The following is an 18,094-nucleotide window of genomic DNA, read 5'->3' as shown; positions in this document are numbered from 1 at the left end:
AGATGACTGCTATCTGGCTCTGGAAACAAATGATTAAATTTGGACTCTTTATGCCAACATGAACATTTCTCTGATTAATGCGAAGAATCAAAAACCAGTACAGATTTTTTAAATGTTTTTTTTTTCACTGTTAAAAAGTAATCAGAAAAAAAAAAATCAAACTTACACTTTTATTTATTCATTTGTTTATTTATTTAATCAATTGCTTAAATGAATAAAACTATTTACTTTTGTTACATTCAATGCTTTTGTGAGCCATTTTTCCCGTATCATTCTTGAATGTGGCAGGACTGGTCCTCCACACTGCCCTGGCGTGTAAATGATGCAGATCCACTTTAACCAGTTGTCAACGGCAACGCCGATGCTTCGCGCATAAAGTTGACTTTAGAGCAGCGGAAGCACCTGATATTTTAGCTGAGTTAATCAAACTGTGACAGCATAATGCACATATTTAAATTTATTTCAGGGGAGAGTCATGAAGGAACTGAGGGGGTCCTCGGTATCAAGGAGTAAGCGAATTTTTCACCGTGTCAGTCCGAGAAGGCGGGGTCTGCAAAGCGGTTGTCCTTTGATAATGGGATCACTTCATTAACCCCAACAACATTTTAGTCCGTACTTGAGGAGTTTTACTAAATACTTTTTGACTCTTACGTGTGTAATTTTTTTGTATGTCTACTTTTATATTCTACTTGAGTAAAAATATATTGTAATTACTCTTGCTTGAATAAAGGTTTAGACTACTCACATTGTTTATGTTTATATTATTGATATTTAGACTTTACTACTTCTGCCATTTAGTGAAACTTGTGTTTAGAATAATTTATCATTTATTTATTTATTTATTCATTCATTCATTTTTCACCCTAAGTCATTACTGTTGTTATGTTAATTCTGCTTTTTAAGTGGAAATAAATTTGATTATATTTATCTATTTATTCCGACCATTTATAAAATTCTACTGTGCAATTTTCCTCCAATAATTTCGCAACACTTATAATGTGTATTTGTACATCGTGGCACTCATTTTGAATTGGATTTGATCTGAACTGAATTAATCTGAGTTAAACTGAATTTATTTTCATAGTTAATTTGAATGAAGGCGGTCTGGTGACAAATAAACGCTTTCAAATTACGTTTCTTGCTTACAAATGAGAAAATTGGCCTCCACAAATCATAAGCTATGTCCTAAATTATTTGTAATTTTTGCAGGACATTTCAGTAGATTTGACCAAAGCTTAGTGTTTTCAAACTAGACCTCAAAGGTAGTCATAATAAATCAAGCGAACACTAAAATGCTCTATAGACGTCCGACATATTGCCTGTGAAGTGGTTCGAATTTAGTATAAGCAACATCATCATTGACTAAATAAGCTTTACATCACACTTCCTGATTATATTTGTTTGCATATTGTAGTTGAAACTGTGTAGCACAGTCTAATTAAAGCAGGCTAAAGTCAGATCATTTCTAATTCTAAACAGGCGCGGCGGGCAGCGTGTAATCTCTCCCAGGACCTTCTTAAAGCGGTGATTGTAGGAAAATTGCTGCTACGACTTCGAAAACAGAGAAAGAGACAGACAATAATTAGAGACCGCACAGTTTCAGTGTAAATTCTTTTGTTATTTCAACTTGTGTTATTTCGTTAAATTATCCCCTGCAGTAGTGTGTGTTGACAAAAAAACCACAGGAATAGCCCGACCGGCTTGATTTGGTCCTCGCTGGGTGGGTTTTATCCCCGGCTAGTTGGTTAGCCAGCCAGCTAGCTAACTAACTAACGTGAGCAGCCAGCAATCCACCCATCACTTAAACTCAGTAAGTGTCTTTTTTTGAGGTCGTTTTTGTTTAGAAATTTGCCAAATACTTTATATGCTTGTACATTTTCTTCGACTACATCTGTATTTAAAAAGGACATTGTATATTTAGCGCTAGTTAAACTTGGCCAACCTTCTATCTGTGTGCAAATTTTTAACTAATTTTCCCTGAAATATTTAAACTTTTTTTTGAAGGGGGTTCGCTTTAACAAGCTGGGTTTTTATTAAACAGTTTATTGTAATATCCAGACGCTGCAAGTAATTATCCCAGCTTTGTGTAATTTCTGGTGATTGCGTTGGCACTTGACTCGGCTCTGGGTGTCGTCAATTTACCCACTAATTAGCAAGCAGTAGTAACCAAATTTGTCTCCACGAAAGCTTTGCTGGCGTCAGATGAAACATAAATATTAGGAACCATTTAAGTGAATTTATTTTTCAAATATTACATTTTTTAAATAGCCTTTTTTCCATTAGTTCACAGCGTTTGCCTGCTGGTTAAATATTTGGAATAGTTGTAGATGAGAGGTAATGGTCTCATTCAAACCTGCAGTAAACAATCGTTCAAACTGTACCAGAAACGTGTATGTAGACAGGAAAATAAGTTGCAGCATTTTAAAAGAAATACTGGGGTAATTCATCAGTTTAGTTCGTATTGGTGGGTACCTGGTAGTTAAGAGTAGGTGATATTAGTACCTGACATTGAAAAATAGACGCTGGATAAAATTTTGTTAAAACAAAAACAGGACAAAAATAGAGCTCAGATTAAATAAAAACACAGAATGAACACAACAAAAGCATATATGTCCACATTTCCCTAGTTGATACAGATTTACTGTTGAGAGCCGGGACAAAGTTGTACCTGATTTAGGGTCTGTAAAACTGGGTCTAGAGCAGGAGGCTGCAATCTGTGCCGTCAGACCAGCCTGTGGCTCTTCAGGCCTTCCTGTACCACTAAGACCAATGTACCAATGTGTCTTTTTTATTTATTTATTTAAACAAAAAGACAATAACGGAATACTTGTTATCATGACGGAGTTTCAAATCAACAATGCCGTTTTGAAGAGGACATCTGTTTTACCACAAACTGAAAAACAAACCCATGTCACTAAGAATTTTTTTTCAAAAACTGTCGTAAATTAATCCCACAATTCATTTAAGCTATGTGATGTAAAGGATTACAAGTAAAAAGTAAAACCAGTACTACAACTACCAATTTTATTCATATACAAACCCATTTGCTGCACACATTTCAGTAAAAACGTAAAATAATGCAAATCAAGTGTACCTTACTGGTTGCGATCTTTTCTCTGCCTTAAAGAAATTCCTAAATACTGGTGGTCCCACATACCGGATACATTTTTGCAGCTTCTGATAAATTTGTTTGAGCCATTGATGGTCCAAACAGTAGTCATGAGACTGCCCTCATTCTACAGACTGGACCTTAATTCCTGTAGCACTTAGAAAGCTGGAGAAATTGTCCCTCAATTTGAACTAAAAGGTAAAAAATGGTAAATGGCCTGCATTTGTGTGGTGCTTTATTAAGTCTGATAACTTCAAACTGCTTTACTCTACAGTCATCAAGACATTCACACACTGACAGTGGTAGACTACATTGTAGCCACAGCTGCCCCAGGGCAGATTGACAGAAGTGGGGCTGCCATACAATCGGCACCACCGAGCCCTCTGACCCCCATCAGAAAAGTTGTGACTCCAAAGAAGAATATTCATTACAAAAACCTTTTAGTAAATGTTCTAACTTTTTAGTTGTTTGAATAAATATTGATAATTTAGAGGACTTTAATAGCCCTCTACTATTCTACTACAGAAAACTTTATTTTTAACGATGTTTTGCTGGAATGCTTTTTCAAAGTCAACCATATCAATTCTGAAATGAAAATATCGTTATTTGAACAGGTTTTATCAAAGATCTCTAAAAATTGTTTTTGAATCTCAAATGTAGCCTGCTCTTTGAGCTGCTGGAGCGATCTCATATTTTAGGCGTGGCCAGAAATACCAACTTATTTGTCCTGCAGGCAGTTTATGCAGATTCAAACTTCATTTTAGAAGTGGATGTCTGTTTTAATAGGGAGGGACTCCTTTCTGGCTTTACTCATTTGTTTAATGCAAAACTTGTTCAAAATGTAAAATACTGCATATGAAAAAATAGCCACCACAGGAAAATGGCCTAAGGCAGAGAATTGGTATGAATTGGCTCAGATTTGTTTTTCTTTAAGAGAAAATACTTTCTCATGAGACTGCAAGAACAGCAGAACAGTCTCGATGTTGGTACCTATCTTCCAGCAGAACATTGTTGGTCTTGCAGCCGTTTGATTCTGCCTGCAGTCCATCATGGAGAAGGATGCCAGTGAACAGCAGAACAACGATGACACGGCTGTTGTGGACCAGCCCAAGCTAAAACCAGGAGCCACTGCTCCGTTCAGATACACCAAGGTAAAGACACGGGCCCGCTGACGGTCCTAAGATGATCCCATCCAAAGGTCTATTCAACACAACTGAACTTTTAATCCTTTTTACAGGAAGAGCTTCTGGATATAAAGGAACTGCCGATTTCCAACAAAAGGCCTGACTGCCTCTCTGAGAAATATGACAGGTATGAACATTTATCTGTGTGCTTAAAGAAATCCAGACATTAAAGCATAACTTTTGTCTGTCCTGGCATCGATTTTCCTCCTATATGCCTGCAAATCTTGATTTCAGTAATCTCATCAGTATGTTCAAAGCCACACTTCAGCGCTGATTCTTAGCGCATAGTGACGACATTACATGCAGCTTTCATCTAGACTATTTTGTTTGTGATCTTGCCTTGTGTACTGTCATTCTTTCATTTTGGTTTTTGTTTCAAGCTGCTTTATAATTCGCTGTCCCATTGATGACTCCTTGAGTCATAACCAAATACTTCTCAAGGCTTGGAAACAATGCTACACTTGGAGCAGGCTTGTCCTTCAGCGTGCCCTAGAACAACTTTCTGATTACATTCACAAAGTAAGATGACAAACAGGATAGATATCCTTATTGCAGAAACGATAAGCACCAGTCAGTCTGGTGTGTTTAACATTTACCGTTGCAGGAAGTGTTGCTTTAATACTTCAAAACGTTTCATTTTGTTAAAGGCTTGCCTGTTAACTACCAGTATGCTTTTGGTTTCTTTAAGTTGTAGCTGTGCATGAATTCAGATGAGCGATCCCTTGCTTGCTACTAGAATTATAAAACACTGGTCACTCTGCAAGGTCTTCACTGCTTTTTATTCACTGATATTACTCCAGAATAACTGGAGATGCGTTTTTAAAATGACATTATTTAGACTGAAAACATTGCTGTGTAATATGCAACTTGTTGCGGGTTTTTGATTAGACTATAGTGTCATGGAGTCGCCTAAAACCTGTTCCTGTGGATGTCTCAATAACATCTCTTACAATTGAGCCTAATGGCTCTTTTCCAATTTCTGCATCCTGTTACACTCTTTTTTTTTTTTTTTTTTTTTTTTTTTTTCAGAAGTGAGAGAAATTTATTGGAGTTTTTTTAAAGATTCTTTTCAATTTCAGTCATAAAATCTTTTGTTCCTTTTGTTTCATCTTGGAGATTTCAGCGCTATTTGATCTCTCTTCCAAATAATTCAGCAACACTGCATTTAATCAAAGCTGTTTTATATGAATTTACAGGTTCCTGCCCTTGCCTAGTTTAGTCTTCTTTACTGATATTTTAAAACTGACCTGCAGGTAAAAAGCCACCACTATGCCGCTTTTTAAATGGGAGTCTTTCCTTGAAACTTATTTTGCTGTTCTGCTTACACAAGTCAACATTTATTGGGAGAGACGTTGGTCTGAAATATTCAAAAGTAATACCAAAGTTCTGTGTAATTATGTAATTTCCCATCTGGGAATTTTAATTTATTAAATTTTGATCAGCCTTGATATATGTTTCATATCTCGTTGCCATAATGTAGGGATTGTTTGCTAAACTATTTAAGTGCGGGTTGGAATACCTTTGCCGGAATATCAGGAATATTAACGTCGGTAACCGTTTTAATGTTTCTAATTGTTGATGCAGTGATGGTGTCTGGGACCCAGAGAAATGGCATGCCTCCCTGTACCCCACTTCAGAGAGAAACTCCCCAATCGAAGGCTTTAAAAAGGACTACGTGGATGAAAGAGTTCATTTGAAACGTAGAATCCCAGGTAGATGGGTTATTTGACTATTTTGGGTATTATCGGGTGTTCCTAAATAAATCCTGGATTTAATTATCTCAGGGTTAGGTTTTAAACATGCCCAGATTTTTAAAACTAGGTCTTTAATTACATTTAGCTTAATCTTAAATTTATCCACTTGTTTATTATTATGCATCAATTTGTTCAAAGTCTTGTAGTACTTAACAAATTCGGAAGTTGTTTAGCGAAAAACATCAATGAAAGTTTAGTTATGTTTAACAGAAGTGATTAAGGAACTTAAATGTATGGTTTTAAGTTGGCAATTAATAAGGAATGATAAATTGGTGCATTTTTTATAATTCATGTAGGTCTGCAAACCTGAATGCACAATCCTGAACATAAACCGATAAGATTTCAAACCAATACATTTTTTTTACTAAAATATATGCTTTTCAATAAAAAACATTTTGTGCAAAACGACGGTTTAGTCGATCTGGATTAATGTGGAAAAAATAAGATCTGTTATTGCTTTAAAAAGTCATAATCAACTTGTACTTTGTTGTGAACATCGGTTTGTTCTGTGTTTAAATCTAGAAAACTGATTGTTTTTAATTTTAGATCCCCGTGAGCGGTTAAAGGAGGACGACCTAGATGTTGTACTGAGCCCACAGCGGCGAAGCTTTGGAGGTGGATGTCAAGGTAACGCTGTGCCTGCCTCCAACACCCGGCGCCCTATAAGCCCGCTGGAGAATAAGGAAAACGAGACTCTCCGTCTCGGAGGGGCTCGCAGAATCGGCAGTGGGCGCATCATTGCCGCTCGGGCCTTTGAGAGAGAAGCTCGTGCAGAGAAAGAGAGGGAACGGGAGAGAGACTTCAAAGATAAAAGATTCAGGGTTGGTGGTACTTCTTCCCATTTTTCAGTCCACTTGACTTGCAGTTTTACTCACTGGTGTGATGTTGAGGTGTGTTCATTTTATTTCAAAAGGTATTGACTGGTGTCCTGTTTTGCCAGGCTATTTACATGAGCAACTAGTGAGAACCTATCGATTACACATGCATTGATGTGGTTTTCTGCATCTTGCAGAGAGACTTTGGTGAGAAGCGTGTGTTCAGTGAACGAAGAAGAAATGACTCGTATGCCGAGGAGGAGCCGGAGTGGTTCTCAGCCGGTCCCACCAGCCAGTCTGAGACGATTGAACTTATCGGATTTGACGACAAAATTTTGGAGGAGGACAAACGTAAAACCAAGCGGTCAAGGAAGCGAATGGACTCTGTGAAAGAAGGTATGTCAAACTTTTTATTTAAACAACAATATGTGGGAAATAGATGTATATCGTGGTTGTGACTTTCTTCTTAAATCTTTTTCTGTGCAGCAGTGGAATGTAATGGTGGATTAGCCGAGGAGCAAGATGTGGCTTTGCAGTCTACAGCTGATCAAGAAGTTCCCCATCCAGATGTTCTTCCAGACCAGTCAGCTGGGGACTTTGACTTCAATGAATTCTTCAACTTAGAGAAAACAATGCCGGGACTAGCCTTTGTAAGTACCTGGGGTGCACTGTTTTTGTATTCAAGGTAATGATGTCACATAAGGGGTGTTTCTCCAACCATCTTACCTGATTTTTATGTATATATATTTATATATATTCTGCCGTATTTTAAAGAGTCAACGTTTTTCAAGCCAGAATTGCACAAACTATTTTTTTTTTTTTTTTGGGTTCTATTTCGTTAATTTTTTGTCAGTCTTCATGTAAAACAAAAGTTTCTTAGTTCAAAGCATCAAATGTGTCAGCCCAAGATTTCTTGTGCAAGCTTTACTGGCTTGATCTCGTTGACCTTGATCTTAAGTGGTGAATACTAGTATCACTAAATGGTGTTTTCATCATTATTCTGTTCTTTGGGCTTACTTTGCATGGGGTTGCAGAGGTTGGAAAGGTATCAATCCAAATTTATGCCCATCGTACCTGCATTTAGAACATGTTAGCATCTGAAGAATCAAATAAGATTCTAAACTAAAGTTGGTCTGTGGCGATAAAATCAGTGCGGTAAGCTACAGCAGTTCATTCAGTGGAAATGCCTGCCCCATATCCTGGCACTTTTGGTGCTAGATTGATGGAAAACGCACTAAAACGTAAGTTTCACGTTTTGTTTTTGCATACTTTAGCATGTAGACTTTTCTCTGCATCAACGTCTTCCGTATCTGTCTTTCAGATGATAGAGGATGTTTTGGGAGAAGGCCCTGTGTCAGCCAGCCGCTTTAGTCGATGGTTTTCCAACACCCTGAGCCCATCAGGCAGCCGGTCCAGCAGTTTGAGGTCCACTCCTCACGAGGAATTGGAAAAACTTGCAGGCAAGTGATTTGATCTCCTCAGTGTGGCTTATTTTAACTGTTATGGATGTAATCTTCAAAACCTGATGCAACAAACGCTGGTCTTTAGCACGCTGTCAGTCTACTGATAGTTCTGGCAAGTGTAAACGGATCCTGGATTATGTAGCTCCAGGTGCAGTAAATTTAACAAGCTGGTAATAAACTGACACCCGGATCCAGATAACTGGTAAAGCGAGTGGAGGCTGAAGACTTGGGTTATTCATTTCTGCTTGTTGTGCCAATAACATTAGTGTCTCTTCATGTAATGGTAAGTGTCCTGTTGTTCTGGTTCTGTTCGACCTTCCTGCAGCCTTTGACACAGTGGACCATTCTGTCCTCCTGTCTCATTTGAACCACTTTGTTGGTATCCGTGGCACTGCACTGAAGTGGTTTACTTATCTGACACATGAAACCTTCTCTGTCATGATCAATAATTTATCATCCTGTGTGGGGTCCCACAAGGCTACATTCTTCATCCCCTTCTGTTTGCACTTCATATGCTGCCATTTGGGGAAATTAGAACCGAGCATCAACTGTCCCTCCACTGTTATACAGACTTACAAATTTACTTTTCTCTTCCTAAATGAACAAAATGCAACCATTGATGTCAGTGCTTTGCTTCAGGAGTTACAAACTTAGCGGGGGATATTTTATCAGGAGTTTAAATTCAATAAACCGACTCGGTGGCTTTAGACTCAACTATTGTAATGGACTCTATATTGGTGTCTCTCAGTCTTCCCTTAAACGTCTTCAACTTCCAGAACGCGGCTGCCTGTCTTTTAACAGACACCTGTCCTATCCTGTTTGCTCTGGTTTTCTGTCCCTTTTTTAGATTTGATTTCTCTATTTGTTTTTAAAGCTCTTAATGGCCTGTGATTTTTCACTGTGATTTTGTGATCTTGTTAAATGCTTTGTGCAAAGACATGAGAACTGTTAGGGGCACTAGTTGTACTTGAACTCACTCTGGATTCGTTGTTTCACTGAATATACCCATCAGAGCAACGTTGGGACAGTTCTTGCTTTCTTTATATGCATTGATAGTGGCTTTAATTGTCCTTTTGACTTAATTTATTTAAAGGGCTTGACCCACGCTGCACATCTACTAGCCAAGGCTCTGCGTCATACTTCACACCTATTCAGTCATCAGAGGGCAAAGAAAAAGTGGACATCTTGGAGCTGCTGCACAAGGCCAAAATAGACCTGAAACCCCTTCTGTCCACACTGTCGGTTAACAAAGCACGGCTACGAGAAAGCAGTGAGTAATGGCTCAGTTCACATGCCTCAGCCTCACTGTTTTGCTTTCAGTTTGTCATGTGCCAGGTACAGTGTAGCTAAATTTAATACTGTCTAACCTCGCCCACATGACCACATTTTAGAAAGAGCAGACACTGAATCTGATCATGTCACCCATGAATGAAAAGCTTGGATCTTTGTCTGCATGTCTTTTCTAATCTTGAAACACTGGTTTTGGTCGTTAAAACATCCTTACAAGGTTTTTTTTTTTGGGTTTTTATTGCAAATTTGGTAAAGCATTAACCTTTCTTCCCTATAAATACAAATTTGTACTGCTACTGTACACAAGAAAACCCTTTACCAACTGAAAACGGTGAGAACATAAAAAATTAGAGCTCAATTTGCAGTTGTCGTGTATTTAAAAGAAAAAACAAAACTTTTTTTTTTTGCAAAAACAAAATTCAAAAACACAATGTCAAGGGGACCCAGGAAAGTGAATGAGTTGGTGACACTCCTGGTTTTCTTGCCATGACCGTTCGTGGGATCTCCTCTCTTTGTGACTAGAAATATTTCTAAACACTATTTGGTTAGTAAAGGAGGAAGGATGGTGGTCTTCCTCTGCTTCATACAGCTGGATCATTAAAATGATTTTAAACTACAGGAACAGTGTGATGGAAAATTTGAGCAGTTGTAAAACAATTTTTGGAAGACTTTGTGTACTTTATAGCAGCCCGAGCCCACTAGCACACAGTGAGATATGCAGAGGACAAGGAAAATAATCATGACAGATTCCACGTTTCCAATTTTCAAACTACTTTAGTTGCCATATAAATACAAATGGCTTTATTTTCTTATTCTAGTTTTTTTTTTTTTTCCTGTCTGCCCTCAGCTAACTCGGGGGCGGTGCTCTCTCTGGAGGAAGTTGAAGGAGGGATGAAGGGAATGAAGCTCAAATCGGAGCCGCACGTGCAGAAAGTGACCCCTTCACAGAGGGGAAACGGCACACCCTTCATGGCCGAGCATCTAGAAGAGGCTTTAACAGGTGGATCTGTTAGCCGGCCCTGCTCCCGTGACACAGACATGTCTGCTTTTAATAAACTGGTCAGCAGCATGAAGGCAAGTGGAACTCTGCCAACTCACCCCAAACTCAACACAAACGATGTAAGTATTTCTCTTGCTGTGTTTTCTGTCAGCTGCATACTGGATGTCTAACACTACTTTTGCATGCTGCAGTGGGTACAGTCAGGCCCGGTGACCCTACATCCTTGCTTTTAAACTAAAACCTGACAGCTCTGTGAAAACCTTTTACTTAAAGATGGTGGGCATAAATTTGTACCATTCTAAAGGGTCTGCTGTGATTTTTTTAAATCTGCAGTTCTTTGTGCAAGTTCGTTCAAACATGAGATTAATATAAACAAGAATCATGTGAATGTAATTGAAAAGCATTGGCAGCTTGCACGAGGGACTGCTGCTTCAGCTTCACCCATCTCTGTGGGCCTGCTGGCTGGGAGGTTAGAGTTCACTGTGGATTTCTCACAAATGTTCAGATCCTGCACATGTATATCTGACAGTAGCTGCTCAGACCTCCCATATTCAAAACAGGCCTACTGAGGTGTGTGATCTAGGGATGAGGTGGTTATTTGCTTTAGGTAATGGGGGGAGAGCATGTGGCAATTCAACTTTAAACTGTCTTTATATTGCAGCAACCTTCAGAGCAAAGTGTGGTGACGCTGTCTGATCGTGTACCTCCTCAGCAACAGAAAAACATATTTCAGGTTTGTATGCCATCTTTTCTCTAAGGTTGATTATGCATTTTCTGGATGGGCATGAGGGTCTCGGATCTTCCCAGATACAGATTATTGTTGCTCAAAATGTGGGACAAAGTCTTGGGCAGAACTGGCATCTACCAAAGTAGAGGTGATGACGTCCTTTTTGTAAGCTCTACAAGAAAACCTTTTGGATGGTTTAAAAACAAAAACAAAGGGTTCTCTCCAATGCATTGGATGAAGCAACATGCTGTACTGAAGACTTGTAGCCATCTTTTGCTGAAAGAAAAACCCACTCGGAGCAGTAATTTATCCACAACTGTACAAAAAGTTTGTTTGCATTTTGGATAAAAGCCCTTCTTTATGTGTAAATATGCTCCATCCAGAACTTCTCAAGTGGTATAGCTTTAGCTTAACGTGAGCATTGTTCACGTTTTTAAAAATGTTTTGTACAATTGCAACACAATGCATTGTTGCTTCTTTTTTTTTTACTTTAAAGGCTTTAGTATTAAAATGCCCTGTTCTGAACATTGAGTTTTTTGGTTTTTTTTTTGCCATTTACAATGGATTTGAAGTGCTCAATAAATATTTGTTTTTTTTTAAGCTCAACATGCTTGTTTATTGAAGTATGATAATTTACTAAGTATCTTTTAGATTAGTCGAAAATTCGAAAAATAATTGCTAGAGTAATCGACTAATAAAATAATTGATAGCTGCTGTCCTATTATCATCCTTTTCCTTAAAATTCATCAAATAGCTGTCAAATTTCATGGAGTGCACCTCAGAGATGGCTTTACACTTAACACAAGAATGGAGACAACCTTTAGATTTTGTCAGTTGGATCCGAAGCATCAAAGACTACGTCCTTGCACACTCCTGTGGACCGACATTTTTCTGCTGCAAGTAGGGGAACTTTTAACCAGTAGTGTCACACAACCGCCTTTCAAATGTTCAAACCAACCCGTTAAATGTTGTACTTGAGTTGTACTTCATGGTTGTCAACTTGGAACGCAGAATATTTTCAAACAAAAAATGTAGATACAATGAGGATTTACTTATGTTCTCCCTTGTTAAAGAGGAACGCAAATTGAGGCGGTAATTATTTGTGGGACAGTTCTGCAGCTTTTGGGAAGTTAGAACAATTGTAATTAAACTGAATGTACTTGTCATTTACTTTAAGTTTCAAACTATAAAATTTGTGATGAGTCCAAGCTTTAGAGGTAATTCTGTGAACATTGTGATGTCTCATGAAGTTGCTGTTTGAGGCCTGTTTAAACCTAATTAACCTTTTGCAAAATGAAACATGACTACAACAATCTGTCTTTGTAGGAGCTCCTTGGCGTTCGTAGTAGCTCCCCGACACCTTTAGGCGGTCTGATGGGTGGCTCTGAGACCTCAGTAACTTCTGGCCCTCTACATGGCTTACTGCACAAGGGCCCATCACCCACTCTGTTTCCACAGAGGCCCCCCTCACCTGACTACTTCAACAACAGGATGCCACCTACTACAGGTGTGTTTTAAGGCTGGAAGCATGCATTACCTGGTCATTGTTCCTAAAGTACTAAATGGAGGTATACTTTTTATGGTTTAATGACACGTTCTCTTGACTTAACTGAACCTAATTTTGTTTTTTCTGCATCATGAAGGATTTCCTGCTGGTCCTCAGTCTTTGCTGCCAGATAAGTTTGACATCCACAGGTCTATCAGTCCTTCTCAGCAGCAGGTTAGTTGTTTTTCTGATGATTTGGTGGCAGAAATTGGGATTTATAGACACACTTACAGTGAAATAAATGGTTATGAAACATTATGTTTACAGCAGGAGGAGAAATGTATCCACATAGTACAAGTTCCTCACCTTTTTTGGCTCATTGTATTTTAGGTTTGTTTTACATTTATTATTTTTAGTTGGTGCCTGACTTTGTATGTCTTGTTTTAATTTATTGACTCTGATGGATTGACTGTTTGTAAAATCAGCATTACTCTCAATATTTGTTGAGAATGTGACTTTACATTGAGATTTATGTGTGATCTGGAGCTTTAGTGGTCCTTCTCAAAATATTAGCATATTGTGATAAAGTTAATTATTTTCCATAATGTAATGATGAAAATTTAACATTCATATATTTTAGATTCATTGCACACTAACTGAAATATTTCAGGTCTTTTATTGTCTTAATACGGATGATTTTGGCATACAGCTCATGAAAACCCAAAATTCCTGTCTCACAAAATTAGCATATCATTAAAAGGGTCTCTAAACGAGCTATGAACCTAATCATCTGAATCAACGAGTTAACTCTAAACACCTGAAAAAGATTCCTGAGACCTTTAAAACTCCCAGCCTGGTTCATCACTCAAAACCCCAATCATGGGTAAGACTGCCGACCTGACTGCTGTCCAGAAGGCCACTATTGACACCCTCAAGCAAGAGGGTAAGACACAGAAAGACATTTCTGAACGAATAGGCTGTTCCCAGAGTGCTGTATCAAGGCACCTCAGTGGGAAGTCTGTGGGAAGGAAAAAGTGTGGCAGAAAACGCTGCACAACGAGAAGAGGTGACCGGACCCTGAGGAAGATTGTGGAGAAGGGCCGATTCCAGACCTTGGGGGACCTGCGGAAGCAGTGGACTGAGTCTGGAGTAGAAACATCCAGAGCCACCGTGCACAGGCGTGTGCAGGAAATGAGCTACAGGTGCCGCATTCCCCAGGTCAAGCCACTTTTGAACTAGAAACAGCGGCAGAAGCGCCTGACCTGGACTACAGAGAAGCAGCACTGGACTGTTGCTCAGTGGTCCAAAGTACTTTTTTCGGATGAAACCAAATTCTGCATGTCATTCAGAAATCAAGGTGCCAGAGTCTGGAGGAAGACTGGGGAGAAGGAAATGCCAAAATGCCAGAAGTCCAGTGTCAAGTACCCACAGTCAGTGATGGTCTGGGGTGCCGTGTCAGCTGCTGGTGTTGGTCCACTGTGTTTTATCAAGGGCAGGGTCAATGCAGCTAGCTATCAGGAGATTTTGGAGCACTTCATGCTTCCATCTGCTGAAAAGCTTTATGGAGATGAAGATTTCATTTTTCAGCACGACCTGGCACCTGCTCACAGTGCCAAAACCACTGGTAAATGGTTTACTGACCATGGTATCACTGTGCTCAATTGGCCTGCCAACTCTCCTGACCTGAACCCCATAGAGAATCTGTGGGATATTGTGAAGAGAACGTTGAGAGACTCAAGACCCAACACTCTGGATGAACTAAAGGCCGCTATCGAAGCATCCTGGGCCTCCATAAGACCTCAGCAGTGCCACAGGCTGATTGCCTCCATGCCACGCCGCATTGAAGCAGTCATTTCTGCAAAAGGATTCCCGACCAAGTATTGAGTGCATAACTGTACATGATTATATGAAGGTTGACGTTTTTTGTATTAAAAACACTTTTCTTTTATTGGTTGGATGAAATATGCTAATTTTGTGAGATAAGAATTTTGGGTTTTCATGAGCTGTATGCCAAAATCATCCGTATTAAGACAATAAAAGACCTGAAATATTTCAGTTAGTGTGCAATGAATCTAAAATATATGAATGTTAAATTTTCATCATGACATTATGGAAAATAATGAACTTTATCACAATATGCTAATATTTTGAGAAGGACCTGTATTTTTAAAAGGTAGAGTCATCTATTCATGCAACTTTTTTTTTTTTTTTTTCCAGATCAGGGCGCTCTCTGGACCTATGAATCAGGCTGATCTTGAAGTTCTGGCACTGCAGCAGGACTTTGCTCTACATGCCCACCAATCATTTCAGTCAGGCTACAACAAGTACCCACAGGACAGGTCTTTCAGAAATAGGCAAGTATTGGATTTGAATTTTACCTGATTCTCCTAAATATTCTCTTTGGCAAATGCACTGTGCACAATTATTAGGGGAGTGAGTATTTTGACCATATAATTTAATATTTTCCAATTCCAATCTATGAATGTGAATGCGAATTTGATTTAAGCATAGATGACATGTAATGAAGGAGGCTGTAGTTATTCGGCAGCTTCTATCTTCAAGCAAAACGGGCCAAAAAGGTTTTAACTGACTCTAAAAAGCAAAAAATATTAAGTCCTCCAGAAGGATGAGACGCACCAAGATTTCACGTTGTGATCACAGAACCATCACATGTTGTGCTGCAAATGGTCAACAGGGTCACAAGAAAACCATTGAGACAGACACAAGTTAATGGCCAAGGATTTAGGAAGAGTCAAACACAAAGCTACAAGGAGCCTATTCTCCGTGACGTCATATTTCAGAACCGCAACCTACCTGGAATGCCCAGAAGTACCAGGTGTCGGTGCTCAGTGATGTGGCCAGGGTAAGGAACACTGAAACCGGACCACCACAGAACAGAAGAAATGAGCGGAGGCCTCAAGACTGAACCGAAAAAGATCTGAAGACGGTCCATAAAACCCAAAGCTTTTATAGACCGAGATATAGAGAGCTCTATAGTTTGATAATAAAATGAATCCTCAAAAATCCAACTTGCTTAATTGTGCACACAGTGTATGAGTTGCACATGTGCAAACACCACTGTACTGAGTGAATGCAATCCTGCAATTTGAGATTCAGTCTGTGTTCTGTGTTAATGTGTCTGTATGATCCACAGGCCACAGCGTGTTAATCGGTCCCCTGGACCTCTGCCTGCTGGAAGAACCTCCCCAGGAAATGCTGTCACTAGCATGGTTAGCATAAACGTTTCTGTCGAGACCTTTTTAATTTCCTGCGTCATTGAAAAAGATGTGCTTGTAATTTTCTCCTGATCCGTTTCACTTGCAGTTATCCCCGTCATTCACACCCACGTCTGTGATCCGTAAAATGTACGCAACGAAAGAGAAAAGCAAGGACGAACAGTCGAGTCGTTCAGAAACTAAGGAAGAAACGACCACTAACTCACAAGATGGTACAGAGCAGCTTGTTGCATATGCTCTGACCTACTTACCAGTGATGTAACAGTGAGGGTTTTTTTGTGCTTTCAGGCAACAGTTCTCCAAACCACCTCCCGGAGTCCGTGGATGGTAATGTAGCACAGTCAGTGGGGGTAAAGGTCAACTCCCAAAACCTACAACGTAAAGACCAAGAGCATCTCAGGCCTGGTTCCACTGGACACCACATGCCTCCAATGGCACCTCCAGGACCATCTTCACCCTTTTCACGTCCAATCTACCCTGTACCGCTTCTATCCCATGTCCCCATGGTGCGCCCTCCTCAGCTCCCCCCTAACGTAGTTCAGAGAATGCTTGCACAAGGGATCCCACCCCAGCAGCTTGGTCCTGCGCTTATGCAAGCAGGTTAGTAGTTTCCAAAGGCTAAACATTTGTCTCATTACCATTAAAGAACTGTTAGACCTGATCTTTGTACTGTTTTATTTTATTTATTTTTTTATTATCACAAGGTATGTTTTCACCACATGTTGACCTCGCACAACTTCAAGGCTTACCTTCAGCCCTGCTAGGACAGCCGCTGTACCCCTTAAATGCAACAGGACTTCTACCTACCAGGGCCAATACTCCGATGCAGTTAACAGTCATGCAGCACCAGCAGCTTCAGGGACAGAGACCAAGTAAGTCAAATATTCATGCTTGGTGTAAACATGTTTTAAGGTGTTCTGGTTCATATTTGCCTTAAGCTCTCCTTTTTTTTTTTTTAGAGCTGCAAATTTTTGAAGTGACTTTAAAAAACGGACAGCTCTTGCATCAAATCTTTTATTTGTCCTTGTTACAGTGCATCCCTGCATACCAGGCGCTCAGTCACAAAGCCAAGGCCTCCACCGGACAAACGGCGCCCAGCGACACGGGGCAAGCCCCCCTCCGGGTCTCGCCAAGTGGTTCGGATCAGATATGCTAGAACAGCAACTGCCCTCCATGCCGGCTAAAGTCATCAGTGTGGATGAATTGGAGTTCCGCCCATAAAAAAAGGAAACATTTGCTGGAAAGTGAGATGTTGTCCCTCTGCCTATCTTCACCTCCTGCTTACCATGACAATGTGAACTTTAATTTGAAAGATGGTGCATAGTTGGACATTATAATGATGTTTTTTTGAACATATGAGTGGAGATTTATTTTGCCAGTTTGGTTATCTTTTTTTTTTCTATTAGTAAATAATGTAAAGGCTCAATTGTACAGACCGTGAGAGAATCTTATTCCGTGTATATAGCTGTAGTTTTTTTTTTGTTTTTTTCTCCTGATCTTGGGTGGGGTGAAATAGTTCTGTAGTTTGAACCTGAATTGGGAGATGTAGCATTCCTTTGTAGTGGTCATCTTAACCTCCTCCCTCTCTGACAATGAGAATGGCCACTGCTGGTGTTTATTTGGTGCACACTCCACCGTATTTCAAGGCGCCACTGATGGCTCTTTCACCGAAGAGGTTAAATATGGCAAGAAACCACTGGAGGATGCAGGAAGCTGGTTGTGCCTTTTTTTTTTGGAGGGGGCCCTATTTCCCCTTTAATTTCTCCCTGTATTCGCTCTGTCCTGTGTCACAAGAATTCAGCACTGCTCACAGTCGTTTGAGGGTGTTTGGGATTCAGTTTATGTGCTATTAAGTTATAAGAAGCACAAATAGAATAAATAAATAAAACCTTGAGTAAAAAAGCTGCTTGTAAATGATTGTTCCTTATTTATCGCTGTTTTGCTTAAGACAGAGGTGAACATGCACCATATGGTATTTAAAATGCATAAAAACACTACTTATGCGTTCAGATAATTTTGTAGAGCCTAGC

At 39.5% G+C, this 18,094-nt stretch overlaps 1 protein-coding gene across 5 annotated transcripts; it reads left to right on the top strand.

Annotated features, from left to right (window-relative positions):
• Nucleotides 1-1,516: 1,516 nt before the first annotated feature.
• Nucleotides 1,517-17,966, top strand: eif4enif1 (eukaryotic translation initiation factor 4E nuclear import factor 1). Of its 5 annotated transcripts, none has more exons than XM_047346512.1 (19): nucleotides 1,517-1,810; nucleotides 4,153-4,260; nucleotides 4,347-4,420; nucleotides 5,878-6,005; nucleotides 6,594-6,868; nucleotides 7,060-7,258; nucleotides 7,349-7,512; nucleotides 8,184-8,322; nucleotides 9,419-9,595; nucleotides 10,463-10,734; nucleotides 11,277-11,348; nucleotides 12,669-12,849; nucleotides 12,986-13,062; nucleotides 15,046-15,182; nucleotides 15,983-16,058; nucleotides 16,153-16,276; nucleotides 16,353-16,664; nucleotides 16,769-16,936; nucleotides 17,098-17,966. In XM_047346512.1, the coding sequence occupies exons 2-19, from the start codon at nucleotides 4,159-4,161 to the stop codon at nucleotides 17,283-17,285; spliced, it is 2,865 nt and encodes a 954-aa protein (XP_047202468.1). In that variant the 5' UTR covers nucleotides 1,517-1,810; nucleotides 4,153-4,158; the 3' UTR covers nucleotides 17,286-17,966. The 5 variants fall into 5 exon arrangements, with proteins under 5 accessions (XP_047202468.1, XP_047202467.1, XP_047202469.1 ...); XM_047346511.1 differs by having other exon boundaries at nucleotides 4,133-4,260; XM_047346513.1 differs by having other exon boundaries at nucleotides 4,114-4,260; nucleotides 10,463-10,689.
• Nucleotides 17,967-18,094: the final 128 nt, after the last annotated feature.

The sequence above is a fragment of the Girardinichthys multiradiatus genome, chromosome 20, assembly GCF_021462225.1.
Source record: "Girardinichthys multiradiatus isolate DD_20200921_A chromosome 20, DD_fGirMul_XY1, whole genome shotgun sequence".
Taxonomy (NCBI): domain Eukaryota; kingdom Metazoa; phylum Chordata; class Actinopteri; order Cyprinodontiformes; family Goodeidae; genus Girardinichthys; species Girardinichthys multiradiatus.
The sequence above is the reverse complement of the archived record's forward strand: the minus strand, read 5'-3'. Positions and strand labels throughout refer to the sequence as shown.

What these genes read in the sequence shown, in the direction of transcription:
- eif4enif1 (XM_047346512.1), top strand. Translation starts at nt 4,159, where the DNA reads ATGGAGAAGGATGCCAGTGAACAGCAGAACAACGATGACACGGCTGTT. An exon ending in GGAATTGGAAAAACTTGCAG is followed by an intron (nt 8,323 to 9,418) that starts GCAAGTGATTTG and finishes ATTTATTTAAAG; the next exon opens with GGCTTGACCCACGCTGCACA. An exon ending in GAAATGCTGTCACTAGCATG is followed by an intron (nt 16,059 to 16,152) that starts GTTAGCATAAAC and finishes TTTCACTTGCAG; the next exon opens with TTATCCCCGTCATTCACACC.